The sequence below is a fragment of the Falco punctatus genome (genome assembly GCF_963210335.1).
Source record: "Falco punctatus genome assembly, chromosome: 5".
In the NCBI taxonomy this organism is placed as follows: domain Eukaryota; kingdom Metazoa; phylum Chordata; class Aves; order Falconiformes; family Falconidae; genus Falco; species Falco punctatus.
Window position 1 is genome coordinate 16,221,403 of NC_137584.1, and position 14,488 is coordinate 16,235,890.

Sequence of the window (14,488 nt, forward strand, 5' to 3'; positions counted from 1 at the left end):
TGTAAATACGTTTCTGAAAAGTCATGAAAGAATAAAATTCAACACAGTCTTACAGTGATATACAGGAGTGCAACATTAATAGTTTGTAATTTATCAGAGTATCACAGATGTTCAGAATTTAAGCGTAGTAGTAATATATTTTCTACTGGAGTTAGTGTCAAAACATATTAAAATTCTGTTTGTTTTGGAAAATAGAAACAGGTCTGTGACCTAGAAAGATACTTAGAATCCCTCTATTGATGATTCAGTGAAATTTGAGCCAAGCAAAATGAAATTATTTATTTATTATGTGTTATGCATTGTATCTAGGCTCATACTGTTGCACTGACTTTTTTAAAAAGATGTGTGCGTTGTTAATATTCTTTTAAATTTGTATCGGTCTCATAAAGTTGATCAAACAAATAATTGTATGCTGTGTGATTCTTTCAAGTGAGACTAAAGCATATTTCTGCTTGTGCAAAAATCAGAATAGTATAGCGGTGCTAAAATGAAACAACTAACTCCTTGTGTTGCATGTGTGGAAGAGGACATATTTTTAAATTCCTTATTAAGTACATAAATATACTGATATGAGGTGCAGTTTAAATATTGGCAGGTAAAAAATGAAGACGTGCATGACTGCATTTGTGGATGAATGGGTACCCAGGTGCATGTTGAATACTCTTCTCTTGTAAAACCACAACATGTGAAAGGGAAAGGAAAGGATGGAAAGGGAACGAAAAGGAAGGAAGAAATGAAGGGAAGGGAAAATAAAACATAAGAGAGGAAGCAGGAAAGGAAGGGAGGGAATGAGAAACAAAGATGAGAAAGGAAGAAAAGAGAGAAAAGAGAAATTAAGAAAAAAACCAGTGAGAAATAGGAAGAAAGAAAAAAGGGAGAGAGGGAAGGGAAGGAAGGAAGAGAAGAGGGAGGAGGGGGGGAAGTCCCTTTTAAGTGTACTCTTCTGTTATCTGATGGGTTTACAGCCATGTATTCACATACCTTTTCCATTTAAGTAAGAGCTGCATCTGCCCTTGCCAGGTTTGAAATGGGGAGCTGGAGGTTAAGAAGGATCTAGAAAGTCAGACAGGATAGATCTGATCAGAAGAGAATTTTTCAGGTTTCACCCTACCAACATCCCATTGTTTGTTTTAGACAGTAATATTTGACATATTTGATTAAAATGACAATTTCATAATTAGAAACCATGGAATGCTTTCTGCAAAGACTTCAAACTCATTCATTCTTGCATCAAAAACTATGTGAATACCTAACTGAAAAATCTGTTCTTGACTTACGGAGAGCCAAAACTGCTAGATATGTACCAAGTGCTATTGTCTTCAATAGCCTTTTCTTTCAGGCATTGATCCTAGTTGTCTGCTTAATATAATTTTACCTAAACCTTTATGTTTAGTTTTAGAAACTCAGTCTTTGACCCAAGAAAACTAACATCAATTTTCAGATTCATGTCTGCCTCCTTGACAGATGTAAAAAGAGTATCCTGTATCTTTGCTACCATTAGCAAAATAAGAAAGCAGTGAGTGAAGTAGAAAAATGTCTTCGTATCCTTATATATCTCAAAATTCTTTTTACAGATTTTAGTTATGCTCGCTATTACGGTGATTCTTACCTGCAGTTTCAAGGCTTGCATTTGAACATGCAAAACTTCATCCACTTGGAATTTAAGACCTATAGTCCTCATGGACTCCTCCTGTATATTGAACAGACACCAGAAACGACAGGACATTTTTTAATTCAGCTTTTCATCAACCATGGCACCTTACAGGTAAGACATCGAAATCTCCCACTGAAGGAGAAATAAGTAAAAGTTAGGATCGGGGGGGGGGGTGTGTGTGTTCTGTTTTTTACTGTAGAAGATAGTAGATAGAGCTACAGAGAGTCTTGACATACTTCAGTATTTAAGGAAAATAGCTGTCAAACCTGCTATCCATTAGGGCAAATTCATGGCTAATATGATTAATATGTCTCACAAGAGGTGGTACTTGAGGAAAATTGAATAGTGATTATAAATGGGATGTCTCATATGAAAAGCACATATTAAAAGACAAAAATAAAGAATGTAGGTTTTGTCTTTATGACTGATGTGTATTAAGGTATTCTATTTTATACACAGAGCTTAAACTAACCGAACCTCCTCATGTGCAAGTTCATTAAAATTGTTATAAGGAAGGCTGTGGAACTGAGTGAATCGTAATAGGAAATTTACTGTGTAACAGAATGGAGTGTATCTGTTACCGTGTGGCTCTGAGCAGAAACCTTTTACTTGGTCCATCATGTTAATTATCAGTTCCGCAGGATCACAAAAAACATTTATTTGGCTTTCATGGACAAACTAAATAGGATTACATTTGTTTCTATAAACTTCAGGAGTAGAGTGTGTATCCCATTATATCTTTACCTTTGGCAAATTATTCCTTCTTTTCTGAGGAAGAGGTAAAGTTTGAGGTTTATGAAGACATGGGCATATACTAAAGAGGCTATAAAAAGATATTAAAAGAGAAGTTACTTTTCCTATAATGGATCTTCCATTTTCCTGTTAAAAATTTCCAAAAGTTTGCCTGTAATTATATTCTTCTGTGACAATTGTGAAATGACTTAGGAACAACGTATTTGAGTTATATTTGCCTTCATGTTTAAAAAGCATGATCATATAAAAAAGATACATAAATTGCAGATAAACAGAAGAAGAAAATAACCTTTTGCTTTAATTTGTTATATTATGTTTTATTATATTGTGACTATCTTTATCTAGAGCAAATGAGATTAGTCAGGGTCAGGAAGTTATCCAAGGTTTACAAAATGTTGATGACTTTAAGTCTATCTTACTTGTATTCATGTTACAGTAATGATGCAGAAAAACATTTTTCTAACATATAAGCACCATAAAATATGAAAGTACTTTAATTGACAAAAATCTATTCCTAGGTCCCAGTGTGCCATGTTAAAACTAATTGAATTCACTTAATCATTCACAAAGCTGGTCAATTAAATGTAGATTTAAAGCCCAATGAACAAATGGTTCTAAGCTTACAATCAAGCTACAATTACAAGTAGACAAACCATGAAATCAAGTGCTTGTTCACATTAGTATAGGAAATTAAATGGTGTTCCAGAATACTCAAGCCTGCATGCTACATTACGTGTTTGGAAGTGTAAGGAGGCCATAAAATGGTAAGTAAAATTCACCCGTGGCCAATGTTAATTTTAGCTGGGTTGCAGATGGTCAACTTCCTTGCAAATCACACCCATAATATCTGATTGTACAATACACAAAGATTAAAGCATTTTCATGCATGGTAGGAAGCATATATGTATGCCTGTATATTTCTGGTACAATCGACCTCCTGATCTAGATCTTTAATTAAACACTAGTTTTCCTTGATACACATGACATCTTTCAGGGCTTTATGAAACCATTTGTTATTTTGAAATTCAAGTTTCTAAGCCTTTAACTGTTTAATTATTAGAACTTATGTAATAAAAGCATTTTTCCCACTTTGTAGTATCAGTTTTTATGTGATGAAACTGCAGAAGTCAAAAACATCACTACTACTGCTAGAGTGGATGATGGACACTGGTATAAAGTGCAAATTAGGTAAGTTTCATAACTTACTGTTCTCTGTGTTTACAATTGCTTCAAAGACGATTTAGGTTGGATAGTTAGTAAATGCCAGTAATACCATATCTCATTAGCTATGGGTGATACCTGAATGTGTGCGGTAAAATCATGTTATGGCAGTGTGGACTACAACAAATGCTTGGAAAGAGTGTTTAAAACTATAGTACAGTTGGGAACAGTGCTCATCACATCACTGTTGTGCTTAATGGAAATGAGTTTATTCTCATCGAAATCTTAGCAAACATAAACATTCAGGCAGGGAAGCTGCTGTTCAGTAACTTCAAGCTACTTAGTCCAGGAAATAGTTGGATTTCCAATGAGAATGTGACCCATAGAAAGATCTTGGAAAATAGATAGTCAAAAGCAGCAGCATGACTTTAGTTGCTGTCACTTACTTGCAACTCATAATGTATTACTCCTGTAAAAGTAACAGTCCTTGCAACTGAAGGAGGATAAAATGAAAGCAAAATCAGGTAGGTAGTATGTTTTCCATGCTCTTTGTACATAGATGTATTTAATGATCAAATGTCTATGCTGTTAGAATCCGCCACCTTTTAAGAACTTGGAAGAAAATATTTGGTTTCACTTTATAGAAAAATTAGGCATGAGTCCTAGTGAACTCTCCAGGTGCCTAGTTCTATCAGACAGTTTAAAATAGGTCCGAGTCCTCTAGTCCAGCAAGAAGAGAGCTACCTGTCTGCTTGTCTCTCAGGGGTAAATGACTCCCTAAAAAGTTTGTGAACGTGTACAGAAGGAACAAAAGCCTTTTACTGGAATAAGCCTTTTAGTTATATCTGTCCAAAAGTAGCCAAATGAAACACTTTTGCAGGGCAGCTGCAGCTGGACACTTTGCTTCTATAGGAAACCATAGTGATGATTGTATCCGTTATATTGTGCCTTGCTGCTTCAAGTGTGGCAGTGAGTAGTGAGTGAGAAGGACCACAGTTTCTTGCTGCATTTCAGCAATCATTACTATCATATTATTTTCCAGCATGGCAAACCAGGCTCAAGCTCCAGACCCCACAGTACAACAATGCAGACTAATGCAGGGAGCAAAAGCCAGTAATTCACTGCAATTGTGTTTATCACTCAAAAAGGGAATAACATCAAACCAAACCATGGAACATAAAGTAAAAGCAACTGGAAGCTCCCCTCTGACCAGAAGGGAATGGAAGACATCTCTATGACACTGATAGAAGTGGGATTCTGTAAACTCTTGAATTACATATGCAGTTCTGCTAATTTCTATGGTTTGTCTCCCTTTCATTCTCAAAATAGAGAAAGTAGGATTGGAAATTTTTTGGAGATTTAAAGATGATAAGGGCATTAAGCAGCTTCTGTATGAATGGTGACTAAAAGTCCATTGAAGACAACTAAGAAGTTAGACAACAAAGAAGTCTAAGAAATCTAAAGTGACACAGAGAAAGTGGGTAAGGACTGGAGACACAGAATTTTTAGTCTGATAGCTCATTTACTCCATTAGAATTCTATTGTTACTCCTTTTAATTGTTGTTCATTTTAAGAAAGATTTAGGATCCTAAAGATAACAAACTTAAGAATACCTGGACCCTCAGTACTATTGGGAGACTTGAAGAAAAAAACCATCCCTTCCCCTGCCAGCAGAGCATTAGGACTGCCATGTCACTGACATTACCTAGGGATGCGATAACTGCCACGAGTGAGTGTGCCTATTTTATGCATCTTCCCCCAGCTCCATCGAGCAGCAAATAAAGTGAATCTATAAATCAGCCTAAGGTAGTAGCAGAAAAAAAAAAAAAAAGCAACCAGTTTGTATTTCCAGCCTTCCTTTTGACCCTAAAAAGGAAGGAAGAAAGAATTATCTTCCTTCATTTGCACACAATGGTAATCATTTCAGGACAGCTCGGGTAAGATGGGACGCACTGATTTTTGCTGTTAAAAGAGAAGGAGTGCATACCATTTATGGGAGTCAAGCTAATTATTAAGCAATTATTAATTACTCACTTGTAGACTGGAAATGGCTTTGGACATTGTTTTAAGATGGTGGTGTGCAGACACCACCAAGTTGGAGGGGGGAGTGTTGATTTGTTTGAGGATAGGAAAGCTCTACAGAAGGATCTGGACAGGCTGGATCAGTGGGCCAAGGCCAATTATAGGAGATTCAACAAGAAGAAGTGCCAGGTCCTGCACTTGGATCACACAACCCCATGCAGTACTACAGGCTCGGGGAAGAGTAGCTGGAAAGCTGCCCAGTGGAAAAGAACCTGGGGGTGCTGGTCAACAGCTGACTGAACATGAGCGATCAGTGTGCCCAGGTGGCCAAGAAGGCCAAGAACATCCTGGCTGGTATCCAAACCAGTGTGGCCAGCAGGACAAGGGAAGTGATTGTCCCCCTGTACTCGGCACTGGTGAGGCTGCGTCTCAAATGCAGTGTTCAGTTTTGGGTCAATGAAGCTGGTGAAGGGTCTAGAGAGCAAATCTTATGAGGAGCAGCTGAAGGAACTGGGGTCATTTAGCCTGGAGAAAAGGAGGCTCAGGGGAGACCTTATCACTTTCTACAACTACCTGAAAGAGGTTGTAGTGAGGTGGGTGTCAGTCTCTTCTCCCAAGTAAGAAGTGACAGGACAAGAGGGAACAGCCTCAAGTTGTGCCAGGGGAGGTTTAGATTGGATATTAGGAATAATTTCTTCAGTGAAATGGTGGTCAAGCATTGGAACAGGCTGCCCAGGGAAGTGGTTGAGTCACCATCCCTGGAGGTATTTAGGAGACTGTAGATGTGGTGTTTACGGACATGGTTTAGTGGTGGACTTGGCAGTGCTAGGTTAATGGTTGGACTTTATGATCTTAGAGGTCTTTTCAAACCTAAATGATTCTATGATTCTAAGATTTAAAATCTTAATGGCACAGAAGTCAGAAAGATTTGGTTAGAAATGGGTTATTTTCATCTAGTGCATCTTCACATGTGCTTGATTTAATGAAGAAAATTTATGTGCTGTATAGAAAAGTATAATAACCACTACCTTACATACTTACTTCTGTGTTAACAATTAAATATACATTTCTTACAATTCGATTTGATACATTCAGTCTTGAAATATGTTACTTGTAATCAACTTTAGTATAATACAACATAGTAAAATAACTTTGGTGAAAAATTGCCATAGCATATTCAGCAGTTGTCTAGACCTCTGCAACTATTATTTAGTCTTCTCATAACTGATTTGCAGTGAGATAAGTAAGTTAAGCTTTGAACAACAGGATCTGGGAAGTCAGTGAAGTCAGGATGGGAATGTAGGTGACACTGAATACTACAACATAGTGGCTGTGCACAATGTGGGATTTTCTTTGTTCTGCAGATGTTAAGTTTTATGAAGAGACATCACAGGCAATAAAAAAAAATATATTGTACCAATTTGTTGAAATAAAATTGCTCATTCTCATTACTTAATGTATTCTGAACTGTTTGGAACCTTTTTGATGTGGCCCTGTGATGGAAAGGTTTTTGTCTTTCAGATTCACTAAAAGCAATGCATTTCAGCTACTGAAGATAAGCCATCTGCAAATGATATACTGCCTCTACAATGTCATGTTAAATTAAAGAAATAGTCTTAAAAGTACTGTGTTGTGTAATACAAGTTGAAATACAGTGGAAATTAGATAGTGACATCTTCCTTTTCTGCTTACAGAGGAAATGTTACTGCTTCCTTTGTCCCACAAAATTATTCCTGGTGTGACTCAAAGAAATACCACACCTTTTAATGCTTTTAATGCATTAATAAATATGCATGTTACTGTCAGACACTGTGCTATATCCAGTTCTCATAGTTCACCAGAATATTCATGCTGGAAGTAAAATGGAAACATTGCTGAAGTAAATTTTTCACGATGATGGACTATTGTGGCTACATTTACAACAGTTTAATAAAATTGGATATAATAGGACGACCATATTTGATAAAAAATCTGGGATAGCTTGAATAATTTGGGATAGGATATAACTTTTTGCCTCAGATTAATCTTACTTTATGGCACTAGCTGCTAAAACCAACACGTTGACAAGGTTTGCCTCAGAGCAGTGCCTGAGAGTTCCATTTTATGTGTAAGTTTACTAAGCCCAGCTGTTAATGGAAATCATCGCAGCTATTTCACTCACATTTCTGACTGTACTGTTTTGGTTTTCTTAAGGTTACCAGGGAAGTGAAAGGGCTACAGTGAAAAATGGATATAGACAATATCCCACAGTGTTTAGATTTCTGCAGGGTATTATGAATGGAAGGAAAATTTAAGACTCAAGCATTGGGAAGTTTACATGTTTGGTTTTGTTATGAAGATACAGTTACCTTACTGGCAATGCAGGGGATGCTCTACCACAGTCTTCTCATTCCCACCCTTATAAAACTGCCTCATTAACTGCTGTAACATTATCTTCTTCAGTCTTCATCACCAAAACAACTTGATTAAAAAATTGTATTGCAGGAACAGGCTGAACTGCAGCAGCATTATTCGAAATTCGTCCTTTTCTTGGTCTGCTATGCTCCATTTCAACAACTATTATTTCAGTACTGATAATAATAGTTTCCTTGATTAAATAAAAAACATTTTTTATTTTATTTTAAATGTCAGATCACAGTTGTCAATTGCTTTAGCAAATCTATCAGTTTATAAATTGATTATGCAGTAGATATCACAAATACAACTTCTTTGTTAAAATTAGTGTATCCACTTTGAACTTGTTTTTTAAGTGACCGTGACCATTAGGATTAGAAAATGGGTGTAGGTGCTCCATCTGTCTAGAAACCAACTTCAAAATGTGACAGTTCACTTATTTTAAATGTGCATCATTCTTCTTTAGCTCCTAATGTTTGTAATTTGAGGTTTGCACTAGTTAACTGTAGGACATTTGGTGATTGATTGTCTTGGTTTTGAGATGTAGATGTTTTTTGATTCCTCTAGTCAGAAAGAAATTCTTCTAATCATGCCATAATGCAACATATGCTCACTCTGGAGCTTGTATATTGTTGGTTTTGATGGCTTTTTATGAAGGCCTGAGATAATCCATATGGTGCAAAATATGCTGTATTTATTATCCTTCAGAATGTGCTACAAAGCTCATATTTTCCCTAGGGCTTTCAGGCAGGTAAGATAGGCAGATGTCAGATAAAATGGTTAGAAAAAACTTCAGCTGCTTCTCTGTATTGGTTTTTGGGGTTTTATTTCATTTTTATTGTAAATTCCTGTTTTTATCTTACCAGAAAGTTACCAAACGTTGGCCTTCATTTTTAACATAACAGCATATAGGTGAAGAGGCCATCCATCTGTTGTTTCATGTACAATTTAAATGCCATATACTCTACTTCATGAAAACACGCTTAATGAGTCATCTCCTCCAAAACTAGTATAAGCCAGAAGATATTAATAGCAATGGCTACTGTTTAATTACAGAAGTGAATTCAGTATTTATAAAACGTGGTAAGAAGTGTGTTCCTGATACAGAATAGCTTCATTCTCTTTTCATTTTCTTGTCTGCTCCCAAGGAAGGTATCAATGGTTTTGCATCAGCTGCAAGACATTTCTTGAAGTACTTGGACACATGCATGGTTAAGCTTGACATATTTATTACCAATACAAATGATTTAGGGAGTTGTTGCACCTCTAAACTGGCCACTGAATAAGTCCTCACAAACATACTTTCATAGCTGTGGCTGTGTTGATCTATTTTTTTTTAGTCCCTCCTAAAGAGCCTAGTGCAAAACTAGGAGTGATGAAATGCAAGACAAGTTCAGACTTATCTCATAATTTCTAATTCTTGTATAGTCTGAAACTTTACCCAGCTCAGTGGCCTTACTTGGAAGAAGTCAAGTTTATTACATTTTGTTCAATTTATTTATGATTTATTAACACTGGTAATAAAAAGACATTTCTTGTTTCCTAAGTTCCACTGTATCTTGATTCCTAATGAGGTTATATCTGCTACTTACTGTCTAGTATCCGCTGCAGAGGCTAAGTCAATGACAACAAACTGATTTGAGAATACAGTTTAGGTGCAGAGGCATTTTTATTTACAATGGAATAAAAATTATGTAAACTTTTGAAATAATGATACTAATGTCAAGACCTGCATTTTTAAGGTGGAAAATAAGAATGACTTGATAATGGAGTGTGAAGAAAATTGGAAGGATTCTTTTTTTTCTTTTGGTTTGGGTTTTTTTGGACCAAAAGAGAAAGAAATTCAATGTAAAATACTTATGGTGACTATCGCACAGATGAACAGGAAGAGGTGAAGAATATCCCTCCCCCCCCCCCCCCCACCCCCCCCAAGGACATTCTGGAATACATCTGAAAGGAAAAAGATACTGACTTTGCAACAACAAAAAGCAGCTGTTGGCACAAGAAAGTAAGAAATTGGAAGACTAATTTCTAGGTGCTCAAGATTTCTGTTACACAGTGACACTATTACTCCTCACTAGCTAAGCATGCCAGTGCCACAGAAATGGTGAGGCTGGATTGAAGCTAGAGAATCAAAGGAGATTCTTATTTATGAACTGTGAGATTATAACCAAATACAAATCAGAAAACACTAAATAGAGGAAAAGTTTTGAAATCTTGCTAGTTAGAATATATCTTATGTGTTTTCCAGCTCATTCTACTAACCTGTGCAGTGCATTTAGAAAAAATTAATTTGATTTTAATCCTTTCACAGATAAGTAGAAGGGGAGCCGGGCAAATAATGTTCCCTCCTGTGACTAATTTTATTCATTACTTTATCTCATAAATGCTTGATAATTTCAATGTAACTTAATGGATCTTTCTATTTGGAGGTCAAGTGTTCAAAAGAAATGGTGGTGCTTCTTAAGAATAAATGTTCGATCAATAATGATTTTCAGATTATACTATTTTTTGTCCAGGAACCTAATCATCCCTTTTTAATTCCTTAAAGCACTATAGAAGTGACTTTGTAGGTGCTAGAGAGGAATAGCAATGTAAATACAAATACAGCATCTCACTCAAAATCATCACAACAGTTAAACAATAATAAACTCAGATAAGCAAACTGGTCTATACATAGGTTGAACTGAGAACGCATTGATGATATCTACTGCTGAAGAAATACTAAGGAAAGTGATAAGGTGATAGCCAATCAATGAAATTATACTTCCCCGGTTTGCTGTGTGAGTAAGCATAGATTTCTGTAGCTAAAGAGTTTCATGTACAGTGTATCAATGCGCATATCTTCTATTAATCTTAGGAATTTTCAAAGTACCGGTTTATTTAAAAAAAAAATAAATAATCTTTAACTTCAGTAGTAGAACTACTTTACCTAAACTATTATCTATTGTATGAAGTGTCATTATTGTGAAAGAATTATAATTTTATTTCTAGTTTCACAAACTATTCATTTTTTTTTCTTATAATTCCTTTTTTCCTCTGCCTTCAGTAGAAAAAGCAAAGAAACAACAAGCCCTCTCTTACTGGCTGTTGCACATCACTAAATTCTATATCTTTTAGAGGTACCATCTCAAAAATTTATGTATTTGCTGGAGGCTTTTCCTCAGGCCACTGTGTCCTTAGCTGGTTCTCTGTTTAAGCATATTTAGATCCTGTTCTGTCCTATGTGATCTGTACAGTAACTCTTTACTTCATTCTTCACATTATTTAACTCCAGACTGTTCATACTTTTATTCTCAGAATTATCCAAATTGCTAGTTTTTAAAACAAGGTAGTAACAACATGACTGACATCTTTTATACATTTGAAATATTTTTTTCCTTATAAAAAGTAGTAGAACATAACAGTGTCCTATTTCTGAATGGCTTTTGCAATTCAGAGAGCAGACATAATATGTATATATACAACAATCCAGTAGTTTCCCGTACATTAAATGTGCTGAGCCCTTTGACTTCCTAAACAGAGGGATTTAAAATTCCCGTGTTTTCACATGTTATGTCAAGATATTTTATACAATATATGCATACTAATTAAGAGTAAATACAATGTTATCACAAAGGAAGCTTAGGGAAAAAACAATGTAGAATTTTAAAAATATTTTATAGAACTTCTTTTCCCCTCTATGGATGAGCATGTGATGTCATTTGAACACTACAGAATAAGGTACCATCGGCTATCGTTTTCATCTGAGAGAACCTCAAGAAATTTTAGAAATTTATAACTTCAGGCCAGAAGGGACCACTTATTTGACCACCAAGGGACCACTAGGTTGACCTGCTCTATGACACAAATGATGAATATTTTGTTCAGAAAGCCACAGACTTCAGTTAAATCAAACCCTTCGGTTTCTTAAATATTTTCCTAAGATGCATTCTACTGTGGTCACCTCTTCCTAAATCCACAGCACTGGTGAGGAATTTATATATCAAAATTATTCTGGCTGGCAAACCCCAGCCAGTACTTCAGTGAAAAGCTGAAAATAAAAGCTGGGTGAAGATTCCTTTCTGACCCTGCTAGCCCCATGTCACAGGTATGTGACCCTGACTATATGAACGAGCAGTGGCAGACATGAGAGGTGTAATTCACTCTCACCTCAAAGATATTTTTTTTTTACCTACTAGATATCTTTTCACCACAAAACTCGAGCTCTGCTATTTGAGAGATGGCTCAGTGAAAGGAGAAACAAAAATAATTAGCCGGTTCTGTACTGGGAGAAAAGTGCTGTTAGGCACTGCACATTGCATCCGGAAGCCTGAAGGCATAAGTTTTATTAAAGTCATTGTACTGAGGCAGATAGGAGGCAGAATATTTGAAAGATGATGCAAACTGTACTTTTCTTGCTGAAGAAAGGGATATGCAGAGAGCAGGACAAGCGGTGTAGCTGCCTTGTTTATTCAGACAGTGCTGTGTGGGTACTGTACGCTGTAGCTCCTACTTGGTAAGAAGGAAGGTGTCTTTCTACTGTATCCTGCATGGTTCCCTTTCAGGGGCACCTGGAGGCAGGGAGATTGCAAATAAACTTTCTCTCCCTGAAGGACAGGATGGAGCTTGCAGAGAGTCTGCAGCAACAGTGCAGACTGGGAGAATCCTGGGGGGGGAAAAAAAAAAAAAAGCAGAGTTTGCCTGCTGTAGGAAGCAAGCACTAAGGTGAGCCTTGTATGACCATGGAAGGAAGGAGATTTTCTTCTAGGGCCAACAGTGTATAGTGAAGAATTTATTCTAGTTGCAGACTAAATTTGCTTTCAGGCCTTTTATGTAATCTATCACACTTATTTCTACTTTTTTTATTATTATTATTTAAACATTTACCTTTTAAAAATACGTCTGTCTTGTGCTCTAAGTAAAGTCTGTCTTTAAAGAGAGGGCTCTTTCTATGTCTTTTTGGAGAAGTTACTTCAGCAAAAGGGGGACAATTGAGAATCCCTTCTGAGACTTTGCTTCAGTAAGACTTGATTGTTTTTTCCATGTTCAGGCTGCTTTGTTCTTCTTCATTTCTTTCTTCTTGTTTTTTGGGTTTTTTTGTTGTGTGGTTGTTTGGTTGGTTGTTTTTTTGGGGGGTGGGGTTGGTTGTGTGAGTTTATTTTTTTGTTGGGTTGTTGTTGTTGTTGGTTATCTTTAATCTGGTTACTGACTCCTGTGGGCAGAGCTTATAGAGAGAACTGATCCAGTTAAAAATACATACTTTTCTTCGGTTTCAGCTGAATTATTTCCTTAATGCATATTGCGGCGCAAAAAGGGGGAAGAACATACGAATGCCTGTGGAATAAAAGCTGGAACTCAGTCCTTTACCTGAATTGCCAGTCAAACCACACCTACAGATATATAAGAGATGCCAGTGAGATGATCCAGGCTCCACCACATCTACTGTACATATTCACAGTCCTTCATTCACTTTCAGAATTCTTTCAAAATGTCGGCTTAAAGCTTGTCTTCTTAAAATGAGCATTTTAACTTTCTTTCAGAAACAAGCTTTTGTTCAGAAAAAAACCCATGCTGTTATACTGCTGATGTTACGTGACCATACTCCTTTCAAACACTGTAGTGAACATCTCAGTTCTGCATTGCTAGACATGTCAGAATACCCTTTACAATTCTGAAATATCTACAAGCGCTTGGTTCACTCAACAAGAACTAAGATTTCACAGAGATAGAAGGAATACTTGAAATGGACAAAATCTAGAAATGATGATAGAGAAACTTGGCATTAATATTTTCATAACTGTAGTTAGTTTCCAGAAATTGAGGATAATGAAAGTAGCCTTCCTTCTTGCATATCCGTCTCAGTATACAAAAAACCTGCACTGATCAAATCTTCTAATAAAACAATAGATTAAGGCTAAGTGCATTTGTTTGCAGCTAAATAATACTTTATTTTGAATCAATGCAATGTAAAAAACCTTTAATTGGAATGAAAAACCGTCATGAAATCAAATCTCAGTATGTGCATGTTATATTCCGGAAAGTGACTGTTTTTCATAAATTCCAGGTGAGTCAACAGAGAATAAGCAACTGCCTTTTTCTAACAGTGAATAACAGTTGAATGTAGTGGATTTAATTATACTAAATTGATCATAGTAACAGTTAATAGCAACTTAATACCATCAATTAGTTTGGTACAAACTGTTGTTTTACATCTTCTGTAAGATAAAAGCTTATTTAGTTAGTCATGCCACATCTTGGGTACAAATCATCTTCTATACCTTCTCAGAGCTCTGCCATCAAAGGAGAAACCCACACATTAAAATTTAGAATCATCAAAGAGACAAATCTGTGGTGTATAGTGATCTATTCTTGTGCAGATTATTTAACTAATTAAATACTAAAAATATTTCTGTCGTTGCTACTTACTTTTAGTTTAGATCTTAAAAGAGCTTGTTAGTTTCACTTCTAAGACTAAAAATCTACTTTAACTTCTTATTGCAGGAATAGAAACAAAAACAGTAG

General features: G+C 36.0%; 1 protein-coding gene across 5 annotated transcripts in view; it reads left to right on the forward strand.

Moving 5' to 3' along the window:
* The window catches only part of EYS (eyes shut homolog), a 1,034,174-nt gene that overhangs the window by 725,476 nt on the left and 294,210 nt on the right, over positions 1–14,488 (forward strand). For all 5 annotated transcript variants that reach the window (XM_080388797.1, XM_080388796.1, XM_080388798.1 and 2 more), the window contains 2 exons: positions 1,575–1,765; positions 3,504–3,595. In XM_080388797.1, coding sequence (XP_080244923.1) covers positions 1,575–1,765; positions 3,504–3,595 — 283 coding nt within the window. The remainder of the gene's footprint in view (positions 1–1,574; positions 1,766–3,503; positions 3,596–14,488) is intronic.